This window comes from Leptonychotes weddellii, unplaced genomic scaffold (assembly GCF_054177405.1).
Source record: "Leptonychotes weddellii isolate Sample4059 unplaced genomic scaffold, ASM5417740v2 HiC_scaffold_3068, whole genome shotgun sequence".
Taxonomy (NCBI): Eukaryota; Metazoa; Chordata; class Mammalia; order Carnivora; family Phocidae; genus Leptonychotes; species Leptonychotes weddellii.
Window position 1 is genome coordinate 1 of NW_027903341.1, and position 12,896 is coordinate 12,896.

Sequence of the window (12,896 nt, forward strand, 5' to 3'; positions counted from 1 at the left end):
GAAACAGAATATAGTTAGTGGCTATATACTGGAATCACTGTTTTCTTGTCTGTCATAGAGAGATTAGATAAATGCTAACTTGAGGGGCGCCTGGGTGGCTCAGTAGGTTGAGCATCCAACTCTTGGTTTAGGCTCAGGTCATGATCTCAGGGTTGTGAGATCGAGCTCTGTGTCGGGCTCTGTGCTGAGCGTGGAGCCTGCTTGGGATTCTCTCTCTCCCTCCCGATCACCCTCTGCCCCTCCCCCCACCCCGCTCGCACTCTTGGTCTCTAAAAATAAATAAATAAAATATTAAAAAAAAGAAAAAATGTGCTAACTTGAAAGGCTAGGTTAAGGAAGAAATAAAACACTCGTGTTGCTTAGCATAGAGCCTAGCACATGGTAGACACTCGAATTGGCATCTCTTTTGTTGTTATAATACCTTTAGCCAAGAAATTTGGACAGTACCTCATTTAGTGGTCCTCAGAGCCACCGATGGCCAAAACCAAATTGGGTGGGGGAGAAAGGGAAGGGAAGGGATGGGATGGACCACGGTTTCCTAGCCTTGCTGGACTTCTGCTCTGGTTCCGGTCTGCTTTCCTGCTCTCCCTAGGGGCGCCCACACAGCCGGCCTGGTGGGGCTGAGCCTCCGTCCCAGACACTCTGACACTGTCTGCTGCTGCCCAAGTACCCAAGCTCACTACCTGCTTTCCGAACCACAGTCTGACTGCCGAGCCAACCGCGGGCTGGGAGCAAGGCCCCTTCAATCCTACTGCGCAGTTACTGGTCTCCCTCCTTGGCTACACATCACCCTGCCTCGAGGAACCATGTGATTTCAGCCCAGGTTCCCATCCTTGGCTTTCGTGGAAAATGCTCAGTTTTATTTGCTAACTCTTTTGGGTATTCCTGCTCTTCTCCCCCACAAGTGTCAAAACCAGCTAGGCAGGAGAGTGAAAAGAGACACAGCATACCCCCAGTCCACCACCCTGCCCAGGCACTGGAAGCCCACCCCTCCGGGCCCGCTGTGGATACTGAAGGGGGTGTTTGTACTTCCTGCTGTTAATGTCTAGGCGTCCTAGCAGCCCTGCGGGCCCCTTGCTGTGTGGGAAGGACCCTAATCTCTCTCCCGTTTACCTGTGGTGATTTTTATACTGGAATCTTTGCTCATGTTCCCCAGTTGGACAACGATGTGGTATTTCCCTCCAGGTTCCAACTTGGTAAGGGTGTACTCCACAGTACTGTTGCGGGATTTTATTTTGTAGCTTCTGTCACTCTTTCTTATTAGATCTTTGACAGCAATTGCATATAACTGGGACAAGAAAAAGAGACCTTAATGGTAATCAGAAACTCGGTGCTTTTTCACTCTTTGCAATTCAGTGGCGAACGATGTAACCTAAGTGTATCAGCGGCTGTGACCCATAGCAACCACCTTCTGAGCCCTGCAGGCTGACTCTGTTCTCTGGAAAGCCTTTGGGGTGGCCAGGTCCAGACTTGGAACAAGCACTCACTCCCAGAACTGTGCAGAGAATTATCGATTTGACCCAAAAAAATGAGCCTAGGGAAAGTCACATTTATTGTGGCGTCCACAGACAGGTTGGAACAGGCAAGAGCAATTCAAATTCAGTGTTCAGTGTGTCTCCCCAGCTGTAATAGTTCCAGGTAGTGTCAGAGGACACAATGAAAGGACAACAAATTCTACTTACTGTCTCCCGGGTTGCTTTTTACATATGTGGAGGCCAGGGCAAACACAGGGACATGTGGTAAGTACAGGAAACTCAATCACCAGGAAGAATTGGAGAGTCAAGGAGAGCCTGAGCAACCGAGTAAAACCACCCACCCCTGGGATGAGGGAGAGGGCACAGGGGATGGAGGGAAAAGCAGCCTGGGCCAAAGGAAAATGGGAGCAGTTTTCCAGAGTTACTGCCTCTTATTTATTTCTTAATTTAATTTTTTTTTTTTTAGAGGGGGGAGGAGAGCGCAGAGGGAGAAGCTCAAGCAGGCTCCACGCCCAGCACAGAGCTCGATCTCATGACCCTGAGATCACGACCTGAGCCGAAATCAAGAGGTGGACGCTTAACCGACTGAGCCACCCAGGCGCCCCTCGCCTCTTTTTTTAGAGCAAGAGCCAGTAAATGTTTTTGTAAAGGTTCAGATAGAAAATACTTTTAGGTTTTGGAGGCCAAATGGTCTCTCCCACAGCTATTCAATTCTGCCATTTGTAGTGTGAAAGCCGTCAGAGATAAGATGTAAATGACTGGGTAGAGCTTGGTTCTAATCAACTGTATTTATAGAAACAGGCAATGAGCTGCACTTGGTGGGCAGGCCTTTGTCTACCATCCCACTTTACAGGCTCAGGGAAGGGAAGGTAAGAAGGCAGAAAAGAATGAATAGAACAGCGGGAAATAATGGGGGAAGGGAAAACTCCGAAGAGGCACTTATAAGGACCCCATCTTTGGGCACACAGATATGGAGACGAGACCTCCCAGAGCTCCCACTGCCAGGCCTAGCTTTCCCATGACAGCACCCCCTGCCCTGTCCCCAACCATGCCAAGAATAGTAATGGCTGGCTGGATACCCGGCCCTCTCACCAGGTCCTGGTCAGGAGAATCATACGGGGATTCCCACTTGATGACAGCTGAGGTTTTGCCAGTATGAACCGAATGCAGGTGACGAGGTGGGAGCCTGCTGTCTGGGATCATCCTCACCACGACGTAGTCGGAGGATGGCCCTTGGTAGGGCACCACCACCCGGACCTGAAACCAACACCACGGGGACGCATGGAGTTGGCACGAAGCCATTTTTTCCCAACAAAATAGTGACAGGTGTACACAATTAAAATTCAATCAGTACAAAAAAAGACACAAAATGTGAAATAATTCCCCACCTACCCCAGCTCTCTAATCCATTTTCCCAGGAACAGTAACGGTTTTCTATGCTTCTTTCCAGAAATGTCCTGTGCTTATGTAAGCACAAATACACGTGTGTGCACATACAGATACATACTTATACGTATATGTGTGCGTACACGTAGCCTGTTTTTCTTAATATTTTTATACAAATGAGAAAATATTACACATTTTTAGGCTCTTCACTTCTTTCACTTAGTAAGATAGCATAGATTTTTTTCCACCTCAGTACTATTTCTTTTGAAGACTTTTCCACCTCAGTTCTATTTCTTTTGAAGGGTTGCCCTGTATTCTTAATCGGTCTTCTCTTGATAGCCACTGGTTTCAAATCCTCTGCTATCACAAGCAACAGTATACCACACACCTTTTTCCATCTATCTTGGCACACGTATAAACATGTGGGCTAAGTTCCTAGTCTTGGAAGTGGAATCCGACAAAAACCATTTATCCATTCCTGCGAATGTTTATCCATTTGCCAAGTTCCCAATCCCCTACAGAGCTACAGTTGGTCACTGGGGCATTCAGTCTGTTCTTCAAGCAGGAATCCGATGCTTTTACAGAAGAGGAAGCACCCTCTTGTACACACATGGATCCTAGAGTCATGCCTCCAGCTCCCCAGGTCCAGGGTCTGAGCTAAGAGCCCAGGATTTAAGCCATCCTTAAAAAACAGAAACTCCTCTGGACTCCCCAGTGTGGGAAACTTACCAGAAACAAATACTGCTCATCCCTACTGACAATGACTGTTTTGTTGTGGAGGGAAGTAGTCAAGCTCTTCGGATTGCGATACAGGTCAAGGAAGGATGTAGCATAGAAAATACCATAAACCTGGCAAAGAGAGAGGATGGAAAAGGACATCAGCTCCGTGGCCAGTGGCCTCGTTCTCTTGAAATCCCTAACTGATGCCCCTGTGAACAGCTTCAGGAGAGCTCAAAAGAGAGAAGTCTTCCTTCAGCATTTTACAGAGAAGGTACAGTGGGGCAGGCACTGAACCCACCACCACCAAGATAAACATGGTGTGCGCTGTCCTCAAAGCACTCTTTTTTCAAAAAAAGATTGTGTTTATTTCAGAAAGAGAGCGAGCGTGCGTGGGTGCATGGGGGAGGGGCAGAGGGAGAGGGAGAAGCAGACTCCCTGCTGAGCAGGGAGCCAATGCAGGACTCTATCCCAGGACCCTGAGATCATGACCTGAGCTGAAGGCAGACACTTAACCTACTGAGCCATCCAGGTGCCCCTCGAAGCGCTCATTTTTGAGGAAGGAGGCACAGAGAAGAAAAACAGACACGATTATAAATGACAAGTTGCAAATACAGAGCATGAGCTACTGTAGGAAAAGACTGCACGATGAGCCAGGGAGAAGAGCGGGGTTCTCAGAGAGCAGATGGCATGCTGAGAAACACGGCTGGTAGTACAGATGGGGAGGAAGCCAGTGCGTTTGTGGAGGGAGGTTGAGGAGGGAGGGCAGCAGGGCAGGCATGGGGAGCTGCCGGGAAGACACCCACTCTTCCTCCTCTCCTTACTAGAATCCTGCTTCCTACTAAGAATTGCCTCCTGGAAGAAAATCTATACTTCCCACCTCCCTGGAAGCTAGGAGAGGCCACGTGACAAAGTTCTGGCCAATGAGCTGCAAGCTAGGAGAGACCACGTGACAAAGCTCTGGCCAATGAGCTGCAAGCTAGGAGAGACCACGTGACGGAGTTCTGGCCAATGAGCTCTAAGAAGATGTGTCACGTGGGAGCTCAGTGGGTGCTGGGGGAAATGGAGGGAGAAGCCTTTCCTCCCGCCCTCCTGCTGCCTGGAACACAGATGATGGTGTGGCTTCAGACCTCTTGGACCATGAGCCGACCTTGAAGTTGGAGGCCACAGGCAGCCTGGGTTCCCAATCAAACCTGGTGCTGTAGAAACCCAGGCCTGCTGAAGGACTCCGCCTTCTTTTAATGAAGAGGGAAATGAAACTGTTAAAGCCGCTGTCACTTTCAGCTCTTGTTCTATGCAGCCATTCTTAACCCCCACTGATATATGTGGAAAACCGGGAGTTTAAAGCAGGGTGGGGGTTTTTGATGGGCTTGGAGCGGGGGCTCACAGCTGTGGGGTTTATAAACGGGGGGATAAGGACTAAAGAAGCTTTCTTTGTCAGGCAGCATGGAAGAGCCCACAGGCAGGTAAAGACGGGGACTTGAAGGAAAGCTGTGAAGAAAGTCTGGAGAAGTCGTGGGAACGGAGGGCACGGATCAGGGACGTGCACAGGGACTTCCGAGTCCCAGACAGCTGTGCATTTTCTCTAAGCTGCTCAGCAGCCAGGGCCGGAGAGGGAAGCATACAGGGAAGGGGAACGGAAGTCCCAAGGGGGTGATGAGAAGGGAGCAAGTGTGGAAAGACAGAATTAGGGGACTCCAGGGAGTGAGAAAGCAAAGCAAATGGAGCAGGACTAGGGGACCGAGGGCACGGAAAGCACAAGATGGGAGTGGGGGCTCCAGGCTCAGAAGCAGGCCTGGCTTCCAGAGGACAGGGCTGCAGCTGCTGGGGAGTGGGCCGGAGGGCTCTGGCCAGGGGTCAGGAGAGGGCTCCATGCACCAAGGAGGCCAGGGTGCAGGCAGGTCCCCAGAGATGGACAGTGGCTGCGGCCATTCTCATGGTGGGGAGGGAGGACTGGGGGTGAGCAACCCGAGTCCACAGTGGACTGAAGTTGGGGAGAAGCTGAGAGCTTCCCAGAGGTGACGTTACCAGAGGGGAGGTGAAAATGTGCCAAGAACCTTGGGAAGACTCTCTCTACATTGGGGAAATGTGGGAAATAAAAGGCAGATTCAAAAAAGCACGTATCTGATCATAGTGCACCAAAATGCATACATAATGACCAAAAAAAAGGACCTATATAGCGTGACATGGGGGGGGGGGGGTGGGCACATCTGGGAGGAGCAGCCCAAGAAGGCAACCTGTGGGTGGGGGATCACATCGGTGGGGAGAGACGGAGTGGCTTGTCACTGCTGCTAATGGGTCACCATGCCTGTGAGACCAGGTGAATCCCAAGCATAGGAACATGCCCCCCTCATCACATTTATGGTGTGTTCCACAGCAAAGACCACGGGCGTTTTCTCTCAGATGCCAGGCCAAGGTGTGGACAGGGACGGCAGGTGCCTCTAGAAGGTAATACAGAACTGACTAAGAGGATAGTTTGTGTTTGCAGTAATAGAGGAGAAAGCCCCATGGCCTAGAATCAGGGGAGAGTCCAGATGGTCTCTGCAAGGGTCATCCTGGCTGACTTACCACATTCCTGGGGCCAGTCCAGGTACATTCCACTGCAGTTTGATTGATGGCCTTGGCTTTGAGGCTAGGAGCAGGTGGGCGGACTCCTTTGGTTGTGACATGCTCAAATGCCAGAGGACTATCCCCTAAATCAGTCTTGGCCCAGGCAGAAATCTCATAGGACGTATGAGCAGTCAGATTGGCAACTGTGAAAACAGGGACAAGAAGATGCCAGAAGGGAGCTGGAGGCGTCAGTCAAGAATCTGTGTCTTGACAAACCAGGAAACAGACTCTTTAACTACAGAGAACAAACTGACTTACCAGAGGGGAGGTGGGTTGGGGAGGGGTGAAATGGACGAAGGGGATTAAGAGCACACTTACTTTGACAAGCACTGACTAATGTATAGAATCGTTGAATCACTAGAGGGTACATCTGAAACTAATACAAACACTGTTAACTATACTAGAATTAAAAGTAAAAATTTAATTAAAAAGGGAATTATGTTTTGATATACAATGCCCTACTTTTTAAGCCTTTTAAAAAAAAAAATCCCTACACCCAATGTGGGGCTTGAACTCATGACCTGAGATCAAGAGTTGCTTGCTCTTCCGACTGAGCCAGCCAGGTGCACTGACACTCTATTTTTTAATGCAATCTCTCAATTTAAGTGAGTCCCACATGTTGGAGGATTTTCATTATTTTACAAATTCATCCCAGCATTACTTACTGATGACTACTGCAAATAACACACGTACATGGGCATTGGGTTGCTTCTTAAAAAGCTGACCATCTGGTGATAGAAATTGGGACAACACTCCTAGAGAGCCATTTGGCCTTGGGTAAACATCTTGAAATTCTTCATGCCCTTCAATCCATATCCCATGGAATCAGAGCATGCAGACATCTGTGGGACATGATGTTACACGTCACATACATAATCCCACTGTCCAGAGACAGGGCAATGGTTAAATAATGTGCATTCCATGAACTATTGTGCAGCCACTAAGAGTTGTCTCCAAGAATATTTAATGAGACTAGAAAATTCTTACAATTTTATGTTAAGTGAAAAAGGCAGGATACAAAACTACAGTTTAGCCTTGAACAACACAGGTTTAAACTTATGTGGTTTACTTATACTCAAGTTTTTTTGTTTTTTTTTTTTTTTACAGTCCAGTGCTGTAAACGTATTTTCTCTTCCTTATGATTTTCTTAAGAATATTTTCTTCTTGGGGCGCCTGGGTGGCGCAGTCGGTTAAGCCTCTGACTCTTGGGTTTCAGCTCAAGTCATGATCTCAGGGTCGTGGGATCAAGCCCCACATCAGACTCTGCACTCAGCAGAGTTTGCTTAAGAATATCTCTCCCTCTCCCTCTGCCCCTTACCCTCCTCCCCTCAAAGATAAATAGATAAATAGACAGATAGATGAATATTTTCTTTTCTCTAGCTGACTTTATTGTAAGAACACAGTACAGAATACATATAGCATACAAAATATGTGTTAATGGACTGTTTATGTCATCAGTAAGACTTCTGGTCAACAGTAGCCTGTGAGTAAAGTTTTTTGGGAGTCAAAAGTTATGTGCAGATTTTCTACTGGATCAGTGCCCTCTAACCCCCAATTGTTCAGGGTCAACTGTATTTAAACTGAGTCCACCTCCTTGTTTATAAGACTAAAAAAAAAAAACAACAGCACTTAAGAGCAGTTGCTACTGCAGGGATTAAAAAAGAAAAAGCTTGTAAAGTGTTTGGCACGATGCCTCGCATCAAGCTAGCCCTTAATATATTTCCGGCAACAGCTAAGAAGACTACATCGCTCCTGATTTGGCCAATTTCTGTTGGTGTGACCTTGAGACAATGAGATCACAGTCTTAGGAATTAGAAAGATGTGGGTTCCAATCCTGACGCTGTCGCCTTCTGTGGGAATTACTTTATCTCTCAACGTTGGGTTCTCATCAGTGAAATGAGCATATCCCATAGAATTATGACGGGGGTTCTATAAAATGGTACACACAGAACACCTAGGTAAATGCCTATGCACAGCAGGTGCACAGATACAAGAAGGACTGGGACACTACCTTCCCTCCTCCCTTAGCTCAGCTTGTTTGTCCATTCGCTCAACAAATGTGCACTGAAGAGCAACTCTGCCCCATGTCCTGTGTACCTGGTATTAGCAAAGGAGGAGCAAACCACGCCAGAAAGGAGGGGCAGGCATCTCACTCTCGGAACTTTTTTTTGGACCCCAAAAATAATTGGTATAGGGTTAATCTGGCTTCTTTCTAGTTTCTCCTCTCTTAAGCTCCCGACTTCCATTAAGGGCCAACGAGCTAGAGAAGGAGGTTGAGGAGCCACCAAGTGGACCCGCCCCCGGAGGCAGGAGTCATTCACAGTCTCTTTAATCTGCTCACCCAGAATGGCAGCCAGAGAAAAGCCCCTCTTCCAGGCAGCCCCCACACAAGCTCTGCCACCAGGAGGTCTCGATCTCCCTACTCCTCCCTGCTCACACACCGACTAGCTCCAAGGTGTTACCTTTGTGTGACAAGATGCTCCCCCGGAAGTTCAAAGTTCTCTTCTCTTGCTTGTGGGTGTCAAATGCCCAGAAAAGGTTCACCACATAGCCATTCACCTGCCAGGAACCAAGAAACATGTTAGGGGAACAGCACACAGCCAGGGAGCATAGCAAACGCAGAAGGCACCCCTTTGCTCTTGTTCCTTTAGGCATTTCCTTTCTTAAAATGGACGGGTTGTTTCTTTTGATCTTTAGACAGGTTCCCTGTGTGCTATCATTGAATATTTAGCTATATGGCACCTACTTCTAAAAACAAACATGAGACTGTAATATACACTATAGATGTGATGAAACAAACAAACAAAAAAACTGGTGCAGAATAAAAGGACAAGGGCCAATTCATAAAGGCAGAAAGAGGAACAACTTTAAAGAGAATTACATTATGGTAATGTAGGATACATCTTAGCTCAGGTGATCCTTGCAGTCAAGGCCAAGAGGTCAATACGAAAGGGGCTTGCTTAGCTCCCACGGTCTTAACAGGAGCAAATAGACCCAGGCCTCAGGAAACATTACCTTTTCTAAGTCCTGAGCTCATAAAAGGATTTGATCTGAAGATCTTTAAATATGGGGCGACAACAAAAAAATCAAAATGCTTTCAAGAGCAAAGACTATATAGACAGGGTTCATGGAAAGGCCATCCCTTGCAGCAACGGTCTCTGAAGCCAAGGTCAGGCCACCAAATTGTGGTTCAGTAAGTGGCACGAGGGATCCGAAGGCTGTTTGTCCCACCACAGCTTCACAGACAGGGAGGATGTGAGGAAAAACTGATAAGAAAGAAAGAACATTATGGAAGGTGAATCTCAACTTGGAAAACCACAGGCACACAGAGGCTTATGGTGGAACGGGCCCTGCAGATGGGCCGCACGGAAGGGGTGGTGGAGCCAGAAGGGGAGGATGCATAGTGGCTGTAAGTAGATATGTTTCTAAGGTATCTGACTCTCTCTCTCTCACTGTGGGAACCTCTGCCTTAGTGCTTCGCACCAGGAAATCCAATAAAGCTGAAAATTACAGGGCATACACATTCTGTTAACACCAACTCTTTATTTGCACTGTAGCTGTGAACCATTTAATTATATGGCTTAAAAAAAAAAAAAAAAGGCACCAGGCTGAGGCAGAATAATTACACGAGAAGGACTCAAGTTGTTCTTCATGGGGGAAGGAATCAACCTAGTCCTGGTATTTTGGTTTTACTGGACCGAGTCATTCACTCTTCTTCCTCGTACTGTCCCAGGCCACAGCGGTTCCATCACAAGAAGAGCCCCACCCAACTGCCAGTTTGAAATCCCAATGTTACCTTGATGTCACTCTCCATGGTCAGGGTGAAGCTCAGAGAATTCTCACTGTAGCTGTCGATGTGGATATCTGGTGGTGGGATCACTAAAAACAAAAAAAAGGAATTCAAAAAGAGAAACCACGTGATGAAAAGTGAGGAAGGCAGGACTTCACAGCTTTCAACTCAACAAAGCGATTTTTTAGTGCAGGAGGAAAGGGCAGGTCTTTGGCTGTTCTCACTTGTCTCTTTTACTGCCATTGTCCTAAAGCTGAGGGTGGATCACACAACTATCTTGGCTCCATCAGCTATCCTGGCAACTGGGTCGAGCAGAAAAGTTCCATGATGTAAATGCCCCCAAACAGCCCAGCGCAGCCTGCTTCTGAAAAGTGCATGCATTCCAGTGGGCACCACCTCTCCTGGCACTAACCAAGTCCCAGAGGCCTCACGTCCTCCTCGAAGGTTGATAAATCGGAGGGCATACATTGTAAATACCCGTGTGGCAAAATGGAAAGAACGTGGCCTCTGGAATCTGGCAAACTTGAGTTCAAATTCCCATTTGGACACTTAGACACCGGTTCAAGTTACTTATCTTCGTACTAATGTTAACTCAACCAACGTTCCCTTTCTTTCCGTTTCCAATTAAGTCTTACCTATGACAGACTAAGGAGCTGGTAAGTCATTGGCATGGGCACGATGAAAGGGGCAGAGAGAAAAGACCCCTCTCCATTCAAGTGATGAGAGCATGGTGCTTACCATTCAGAAGGTCTGCCCGTAAGATGGCGGACCATGCTCTGCCGGCCATAATCCAAAGGGCTCAGTAGGATAACTGCTATCGGAAGACAGTATTTAAATGACAACTTGTATCCTGGGCTGTTTAGCACGTCGCCTTCTTATATAGGCAAGGCAAGAGACACTCGAAGAAGTGGGTAAGATTTGGTGGCCAAAGAGATAAACCAAAATCTAGAGGAGTCCCTCCAGATGATCAACCATGTAATAAGAGTAGGTGTGAGGAAGTAAAAAGGATATTAGGAGTTTCAGGTCACCAACTCTGAGCAAAATAGTGCAGATGCTGCCGTGAAGCCAACCTGAGGTATAACCGTGGTGACTGGGGATATAGGTCACAATCCTTCCCAAAGCCAATCTCCTTAGCTACAAAATGAGCACAAGAATACTTATAGGACTGGTAAGGATTAAGGGAGATCGATTCACATAAAACAATAAGCACGGTGCTTAGTACATAAGCGCTCAGTACATGGTTGCTTCTCTCATTATTAATCCCCCGCATCCGCTCATGAACATGGTGCTCTGGCGGACACCATTGCTGCGTGTGTCCTCTGCATGACATCGTGGTGACACAGCCTCACAGACAGACCACAACTCGTACTTTCTGACTCCACACGCCGTGGCCTCCTGGATGGGTCCTAACCAACACCCGTATGAAGAGCTGAGGCTCACCAACAAAATCAGACGAAAGAACTGTAAGAGACTTTCCAAGGCAGGTGTGATTTGTGCTCAGGGAATTCAAGGTACGCGTACGTGTCTTATTGCTGACCTTCCAGTGTCCCTTCTTTTCAGTACGTATGTTTTGATCGATTTTGTAGAGGGAAATGACAAACCCATCAAAACTCTAGGCGAGTGTGCACTCGGTATGCTTTTTCTAATTACCGCCAAGCACCCTGTTACAAAGATCGGCTGGCCTCCTGCCCTGATCTCAATGAGCCCAAATTTTACAGTGACTCTCCATAACCTACAGCCCATCTCTCGCAGGCTCAGGTTAAGGTAAAACCCTCCAACCACACTCCATGAGAACACTCCTGTCCAGAAACGAAAGCCACAGGTGCCAAGGCTAAGTTCTGGAAACCACTGGGGAACAGGAGCCATAGTTGGTCTCCCCCAGTGTGCCAGAAGCCTTCCTTTTAATTGCTTTAATTCACTCCTTCGTCACCGGCTTCCTCCTCGACACCAGTGAGAGAGCGGAGGAAACCAGACGGGACCCCGGCCCTCGCGAGGCACACATGCCAGCAGGACGGTGCATGGGAGCAGGGATCTCAGCCCAGGGCAGGCAGGGCAGCCTGGCGGTTAGAGGTACAGGCTTTGGAGTCGGGAGGATCAGGCTCCTATCCCAGCTCTCTGCCATTTACTGACTGTGCAGGAAGTGACTTAACTGCTTTCTAGTTCCTCATCTGTTCTTACAGATTTTGTTTGGAGGGTGCTAAGGCTTCGATGAGATGGGCCAATGTATGCAAAGCACTAGAAACTACCACCTCGGCATCGTTTGTCAGTGCCACTGAGGAAGTTACAAGTGTCAGCATGGCGCTCTTACAAACGCCATCCACGGACACGTACAAAATCATCCGTATCTGCTGCGAGAACGAACGAGTCCTTTTATTTTGGATATCGCACGTGAGCACAAGAGCTGGGCATGACGGCCTCTGGAAATCCCTTTGTATGTCTGCACCATAAGAACTGCGTGGCTCTGGGGGGAGAAGTGCCTTCGACAGCCCCCAGAGAAACTCCGTATCTAAAGCACTACGGAAACCCCTGGAGATGCGTGCATGTTGGCAGGGGGAAGGAAGTTGTGTGAAGTTTTCTCATCTATGCTTCTCCATCTCCCAGTTGTGCTGAAAGTCATTTCCAAAGGGTTTCTATCTTCTCTCAATCTGCAAACACTGGGATCATTTACCTTTTCCTTTGACGGTGGTAATGGATTTAGAATCGCTCCAGTTTCCTACTCCACGGCTTGTCACTGCAGCCACCTTGTCAAATCAGAGCGTGAATTAGTATAAAATAAAGGCAATGTGGGTATTTACCCCAAAGATACAAAAGTAGGGATTCGAAGGGGTACGTGCACCCCGATGTTTATAGCAGCAATGTCCACAATAGCCAAACTGTGGAAAGAGCCAAGATGTCCATCGACAGATGACTGGATAAAG

At 47.9% G+C, this 12,896-nt stretch overlaps 1 protein-coding gene across 1 annotated transcript; it reads right to left on the reverse strand.

Moving 5' to 3' along the window:
* Positions 1 to 1,076: 1,076 nt before the first annotated feature.
* LOC102737090 (sortilin-related receptor-like) lies at positions 1,077 to 12,720 on the reverse strand. Its single transcript, XM_081810639.1, has 7 exons — positions 12,647 to 12,720; positions 9,985 to 10,067; positions 8,651 to 8,747; positions 6,147 to 6,331; positions 3,591 to 3,710; positions 2,568 to 2,732; positions 1,077 to 1,288 (listed from the first exon to the last, which is right to left on the reverse strand). The coding sequence occupies exons 2-7, from the start codon at positions 10,000 to 10,002 to the stop codon at positions 1,094 to 1,096; spliced, it is 780 nt and encodes a 259-aa protein (XP_081666765.1). The 5' UTR covers positions 10,003 to 10,067; positions 12,647 to 12,720; the 3' UTR covers positions 1,077 to 1,093.
* Between the last annotated feature and the right edge of the window lie 176 nt (positions 12,721 to 12,896).

What these genes read in the sequence shown, in the direction of transcription:
- LOC102737090 (XM_081810639.1), bottom strand. An exon ending in ATGAGCAGTATTTGTTTCTG is followed by an intron (nt 2,733 to 3,590) that starts GTAAGTTTCCCA and finishes TGTTGGTTTCAG; the next exon opens with GTCCGGGTGGTGGTGCCCTA. An exon ending in ATTCTCCTGACCAGGACCTG is followed by an intron (nt 1,289 to 2,567) that starts GTGAGAGGGCCG and finishes TTCTTGTCCCAG; the next exon opens with TTATATGCAATTGCTGTCAA.